Source organism: Zingiber officinale, chromosome 10B (genome assembly GCF_018446385.1).
Source record: "Zingiber officinale cultivar Zhangliang chromosome 10B, Zo_v1.1, whole genome shotgun sequence".
NCBI lineage: Eukaryota > Viridiplantae > Streptophyta > Magnoliopsida > Zingiberales > Zingiberaceae > Zingiber > Zingiber officinale.
The window spans coordinates 74,737,150-74,744,840 of record NC_056005.1 but is presented as its reverse complement, the minus strand read 5'-3'; the positions used below and the strand labels follow the sequence as shown (position 1 = coordinate 74,744,840).

General features: G+C 35.3%; 1 protein-coding gene across 1 annotated transcript; it reads left to right on the top strand.

Moving 5' to 3' along the window:
- Positions 1-3,635: 3,635 nt before the first annotated feature.
- Positions 3,636-4,943, top strand: LOC122029190 (probable aspartic protease At2g35615). Its single transcript, XM_042588131.1, has one exon. The coding sequence runs from the start codon at positions 3,636-3,638 to the stop codon at positions 4,941-4,943; it is 1,308 nt and encodes a 435-aa protein (XP_042444065.1).
- Positions 4,944-7,691: the final 2,748 nt, after the last annotated feature.

Genomic DNA, 7,691 nt, shown 5'->3' with positions numbered 1-7,691 from the left:
ACCCAATATATTGAGTATAGTAATTTTTTTAAACATGAATTAGTTTAAATTCTTGTTAAAAAATGATTAAACTCAATATATTAGGTCAAAATTATAGATGAGGGCATTGTTATGATTAGGAGAATAATAAGAATACATGAAAACTTGTTTCATGAAATTCTAATATCTCTAGGTCCATATTAGGATTTCCGATTATGAGTTGTTTTTCTTTTTATTTTTTTTTTCAATTTTGAGACGAATCCTGGATTCGTCCAAAACTTTGCAACGAATCATAGGATTCGTCCATATTTGGGGACGAATCTTGGATTTATCGCAAATTCTGTGATGAATCTTGGATTCGTTCTAGAATTGAAAAAAAATAAAATGGAAATGGAAAAAGTAACCGAAGCCCTAAATATGGAGCTACAAATATCAGAATTTTATGAAATATATTTTCATGTGTTTGTATTGTTCAACTGATCATAAAAATGGCCTCATCCATAATTTTGACCAAATATATTGAGTGTAGTGATTTTTTGATATGAATATGTTCTAATTCATGTTAAAAAAATTAATATACTCAATATATTGGGTCAAAATTATATATGAGGGTATTTTTATGATTAGGAGGATATTATGAATACATGACAACTTTTTCAAGAAATTTTGCGACCTCTAGGTCCATATTTAGTATTTTGGACAAACATGCTATATGTGTTGAATAATAACTTTTTAATATAATTAGGAGTAAACTACATATATTTCACTTTGCTATGAAAAAATAATAAATAAAAATGATGTATAAGGATATTTATATGATTAGGAGAACAATACAAACATATAGAAACTAATTTCATGAAATTCTAAGATCTCTAGGTCCATATTTAGGGTTTATGATTCTTTTTATTTTTTTTTTATTTTTTCAATTCTGGGACGAATCCTGGACTTATCCTAGAATTAGTGATGAATTAAAGTATCCGCCCCCAAATATAGGACGAATCCATAGATTCGTCACCAATTTAGGGATAAATCCAAGATTCGTCCCATATTTGAAAAAAAAAATAAAATAAAAAAGAACAAATGATTAGAAACTCTAAAGATGGACTTAGAGAGCTTGGGATGACATAAACCAGTTATTATAGATTCATGTTGTTCTCCTCATCATTAAAATAACCTCAAATATAATTTTAACATAATATATTAAGTGTAGTGATTTTTATAATAAATTATATTTATTTATAAAAATTCATATTTGATAACCATGTTTATATGATAAATTTTTAATATTTAAGATAATAATTTATTAATATTATGAAAAATTGGTCATATTTGTGTTAAAAAATTACCACTCTTAAAATATTAGGTTAAAATAATGTATGAGAGCATTTATATAATTAGGATAACAAGATGAATACATGAAAACTTATTTCATGTCATTCAAAGATTTTTAGGTTAATGTTTAGGATTTCAGACTCATTTTTATTAAATTATAATTATTTTTCATTTTGGGACAAATTTTGGATTCGTCCTAGAATTGGAGACGAATCCATAATTCATCCCAGATTTGGCGACGAATCCAAAATACATTCCCAATTCTGGGATGAATTCTGGATTTGTCCCAGATTTGGCTTCCTTAAAATATTTAATCATGTCAGAAAGCGGAGAAGACGATTAGCTGAGGATACGCCTTTGTGGTTGATAGGATGAAGAAGTTGGCGTGACCCTCACAATGACTCGATAGAAGCCTCCCCTTGGTCCTGCAAAACTGAGAGCATTAGTGTCGAGTCAGGGAAGGGGTCCCGACGTTGACCTTCCGATGCTTAAGTCAGTGATCGGAACAGTAGAGAATAGTGCCAAAACTGTAGCAGCAAGTGCGTGTGATCAAAAAGTATCGCATACCTCCACCGGTGAATGGACCCCCTTTTATAGTATCATTGTAGCATTTGTGCATGCTTCTCAAAGTACGTGCATATTTTCCAAAGTATCCTAGGAAAAAATAAGTGAAAAATGTCCCTAACACCTTTTCTTAAGCGGGCATGCAAATCTCTGATGTGATAGGATGACAGCTTCTAAAAATTGATCCACCTACTGGACATGCTTTATTGTCAGTGACACAAACTCCTAAAAGGGTACAATGAGATATGAAGGGGGTCCCACTATAGTCCGAGTGAAAGCCGCTCAGCATGGACCTCCCCACTCGATCATACTACACAGATCTATTTTCCTTCCCTTGGTCGTCTGACTATTGGAGAGTTGACTTTCTTGTGGTCGGACATGTTTGGTAGGTTGATACTCAGGATAGCAGTTGTCTCTAAGCCTTAGTTGCGAGCTTCTCAGCAGATAACCGACCATGCTCGCCCGGTACCGGCCGACTTCGCCCACTCGACGATTCCATGTCATTGACTATTTTGACTTTTGAACCCCATGTCAACCTCTCTTCCTGGCTTTAACCTATCTTTGGTGGATCCCCCTTCATCGCCGTATCAATATTAATCTTCTGCGATGACTTATTAATTCGTCTTAGAATATGCAATGAATTATTAATTCATTGCAGAATTTGCAATGAATCTCATTTTTGTTGCAAAAGTGGTATCGAATATTTTATTTATCATATAATTTGGAACAAAAATTAAATTTTGTCTCAGAATTAGCAATGAATTTTGTGACCAAATTTTATTTGTTGCTAATTTGTGATGAAAATATGTGGTTGCAAATTTCAGTGCTAATTTGGAACGAATTATTTTTTTTTTGTCGCTAAATTTGTTCCAGATTTGGGATGAAAAATATTTGTCCTTAAATTTCGTCCCTAATTCATAGGATTTTTTGTTGTAGTGTTATAAGCTACTAGGATTGATTGTTTCAACTAGACTTAATCAAAGGACTAAGGTCAAAATTTTTAAATTTAATTTGTTTTTAGCTCCTTAAATTTGACATTTAAGATTTTGGATTGTGAAAATTGACCTACGGAATTTTTAAAAAATTTTAACTTATATTTTAAACATGTTTTTAAATTTTTAATTAAGAGTTGGATAATTCAATTTTATATTGTATTAATTTTTTTAATTTATTGAATTTGGCTCCTAATTGAAAATTTTAGCTATGCCAATACATAGTGATCTATATAGGAGCATCATTATCGACATTGGAGGTTGATCAGTAGACATCCAGTAAGCATCAGGCTTATCCACCTTATTAGAGGAAGCTCCATTATCGACCGGGAGAAGATAACGTGGAGACACTCTATATACATATTCTAAATGCATTAAATGCAATTAAAACAATTTAACTAAACTTGGAATGGGAGCAAAAGTTCCTTCCAAATAAATATCAATTAGTTGGAAGGAGTTGAATGACACTTACATTCCTTTCTGAATCAATTAATTATATAATAAACAATTAAAGATATAGTTTTGCCATTTAAAGCTTGATTTGGACCATTAATCGACTTGATGAGCTGCCTTGCTTCCATTAATTCCCAATTCCTCTCATAAATTTTAAGTTAAAAGATATTCTAAATCTCACTTCCTTTCCAATTTTATTCAATCAATTTTATCATCAATTCCCATTAATTAAACTTCTTTATTCATCGTTGACTCTCTCTATAAAATCCACGCACTAGTTGAAAATGGATATATCTTCATTAATTATCGCGCGCAATGGCGGCCATCAGTACCTTCTTCCTTCGCCTCCTACTGATCTCCTTCGTGCCGGCCCTTGTCATGACAAGCACTGTCTTCGACGTCGAGTTGGTCCACCGTGACTCACCCAAGTCACCACTGTACAATAGCTCGATGACGACCTTCGATCGCCTGCAGGCCGCTGCCCTTCGGTCGGTCAACCGAGCTAGCTACTTGGCCAAGCGTATCGCCATGAAGACCTCCACCATCATAGATGTCCGCGTACACTTTGAGGATTGGGAATTCTTGATGGAGTTAAGCATGGGCACGCCAAACCCGCAACATGTGTGGGGCATTCTCGACACCGGCAGCGATCTAAACTGGGTCAACTGTGTGGGCTGCGAATGCCTCAACAAGACCGCCACCCTATTCAATCATAGTGCATCCCTCTCCTACAACAAGTTAACTTGCAATTCCGATGAGTGCAAGAGCTTTTCCCAAGGTCATTGCGATGATGATCAGATGTGCGTGTACCATTACTCCTACGCCGATGGCTCCAACATCGACGGAATGTTCTCCTCGGACACCTTCCGTTTCTACTCGTCAGATACAAAACAATTTACATCCATTCCAAATATGCTATTCGGTTGCAACTTCCGGTCCTTTGACACCGGCGACAACAACTTCGGTAGCACCATTGGGTTGGGCTCCTCGTCACCATCTCTGATCCACCAGCTCGCCCCTAAGTACATCGACAAGTACTTCTCCTACTGCCTGGACTCCTGGTACTATGGGGGACTCGCTAGCAGGCTCTTCTTGGGACGCGGCAATACCACTGTCACCGGAAACGTGACTGTCACGTCGCTCATGACACAAGATACCGACTATGCTGTGCAGCTTAATGCCATCTCTATCCCGGGTGAGTTCAACATTGATTACCATACTAGGAGGTCCAAGTTGACGGCCGGCAATATTATCTTTGACTCCGGCACTTCCATGACCACACTGGACACTCAAGTGGTTGATGAGTTGGTGAGTAAATTGACGGATTATGTTAACTTGCCAACTGTAAAGCCGGAAGGAGAATTCAAATTGTGCTTCGATGTGCACTCGACGGAACAAGAGGAGGAGTTGCCAGGGATGTTGTTCTCATTTGCGGGGGAGCTGGGGAACTTCAGTGTGAGCCCTGAAAACTTGTTCACATGGTTTGGTGCGCATGTGAAATGCATGATGATATTGGGAACGAATGATATACAAATCTTTGGGAATATTATGCAAAAAGATGTTTTGGTTGGCTATGATCTAGAAAAAATGGAATTAACCCTTACAGAGAAAAAGTGTATCTAGTTTTACAAACCCTAATAAGCATGTATTATGCATATGAAGTGCTAAGTTAGCATTCATATTTATCTTTATGGTAATAAATCAAGAAATTTCAATGAAGGAAATGTGCATTTATTTCTTACTCTCTTTTTTTTTGCAATGATTTAATTAGACAATTTAATTGACTAGGAGTAGTTTGATTGAATATAATTTTCTTTCTATATCTCTATTTTAAATAATACTAATTAAATTTACATGTTATTTCTAAATACTAGGAGATGTTTTGAATTTTATATTATGGTCATTGGAGTTCCATATCCAACTATTAAGAGTGTTAGAGAGGGTGAATAATGGCTCACTTTCACTTTGATCATTGATAGTTTACTAGTCTATAAGATTTTAATGCACAATAAAAAATAAACAAATTGTACTTTCAGTTGATTGGGTACTTCATTATAATAAAAAATTCTTTCTACTTCATTGATCCAATACCAATGAAGCTCTTTGCTAGTAACTACCAAAAAATAAGCTCACTCATTTTGTTATTATGGCTTTGTATACATTTATATCTTGACCACCCAACAACCATCTATGGTAGAGTGTTTCAACTACTGTATGTAACTAGATAGCTACCTACACACCTTGTGTACCCACATGACCCTCTCATGGTAGAGCATTCCTCCTGTAGACATTGGCCACTGATATATTTCTGGAGTGCCCATGGGGCTTGTTCGTAATAGAGTGTTTCTCCTGCAGTTTGTATCTAGATAGCTACCATATATCCTATCTGCCTATGAGATCCATCTGTGGTAGTGTTTCTTCCACAGATATTGACTATTACATGCATACTATATGTTGGTTATGTACTTTGATGTGCGTAGGTTATGTACACTTTTATGCATGTTTGGATGCACATCTACTTGTATTTCATTAACACAATCTATGTTTATTGCACCCTATTTCATTAAAATATCATACTTTCATTATATTCTGTTCGAAGATATGCTTTTTGCTTGTTTTTATTGACAGGATGCTATTTGGAGCAAAAATGGAGCAAAAATGCACACAGGAGCTTGGGTGTGTGTGTGAATGCTTATATATATCTTTTGCATGTTTTATCAAATAGTTGTGTAGAATTATTAATCCCATATGGGGGATACCCTAGATCGTATGACCGAGGGGTGTTATGACAGGACTGCCCCGCTAACGGACGTTTTGGGTATCATCTTGAAAGGAGAAACAAATCTCCATAAGGAAGTAAGGGATCAGGCATAATCACTATTTCTATTTCTATGTTATTGTGTGTTAGTATGCTTCTATGTTGTATGACCGAGGGGCATCATGACAGGGCTGCCCCGCTAATGGACTTCATAGGAATCACTTCATTTAGTAGCATAGGACATGGAGTAGGAGATCATGTCGCTTATCCACTTCAGTGGAGAGTCGGTAATGCATCTAACTTCCTACAAGAGCATGAACATAGAGGATATGAACTAAGCAATCTATGTAACATCGCCTAACATTACAAGGAAACTGAAATCCTAGAATCTATCATCCTCCATCCTCCTAGCTCAACCCCTTTCAAAATCTATTCTCTCTCTTCCCTCTTTTCTTTCCCAACTAATCTTACGTTTGTCTAGATAATTCACCGTACGAAGTTAACTAGCGCTTAATCAACAGTCCCTGTGGATACGATATATTTTTATTACTAATGATGAAACAGTGCACTTGCAGTTGTGTAACAAGTTTTTAGCGCCGTTGTCGGGGACTGTTTTCGATTAATATTAGTTGATTAGCATATGAGTTATTCTAGACATATTTCTTTTTCCCTTTGCCTTTTCTTTCTTGTTTTCATTATGCATTTTTTTTGCAACTTAAATTCTACATTTTTTTTAAAATTTTTTGTTACTTCTACATGTCTATCTTGTTCTGGCTATAATCATTTAGATGGGTATGTTTAAAATGATCACTACATTGAAAGCTCTATTTCAAAAATTTGACTAAATATTTATTATAAACTCTAATATTCTTTTTTATGAATTTTTTTGTGCAACTAATCATATATATGATAATTGTCCAACATTGTTTGGCCGTCCATATAGAATACATGTTGAAAGAAGGAGTGTTTTCTCTAACTTTAATCAAAGGTCGGAGCAAAATTTTTGTAAAGATTGCAATGAAATAGGACATTTAATTGAGAGTTGTTACAAGCTATGCAATTTGGGAACATCAATAGATGAACTCGATAGAAAAATAGATGAAATGGCCTCATCAAATTCACACACATATGACTCTGACTCGAAAGACTCCCAATTTTCTTTTAGCTTCAATGAGGGACAAGGAAATTATGTAGATGCTATGGAAGCTCAATCATTTGAGGATATAAATGTTAAAACGTTTCGAAGAGCTTCTAGCTATTCAAGCTGAATCACTCAAGGACATCAACAAAATGAATGATACACTTGATAGTATAGACTCAACAAATAATAAATTTTCAACTAATCTCTTAGCTTGGCATTAGTCTATAATGAGAAAAATACCATGATGAGCTTGAGGATCATGAATCTGATACTTTGATAAAGGAGTGTCCCACTTTGATTCCATTACCTTCTAATATCAAAGATCTAGAAGAGCCTTCCCTTCCTACATCTGAACCAATTTACAATCACTTTATGGAGGAATGTGTAGGGATGACCCAAGAATCACTCCCCTCAGTCACACAACCATTAGTCACTTTGGATGATGTAGGACATGACTAGTTGATGTTGAGAG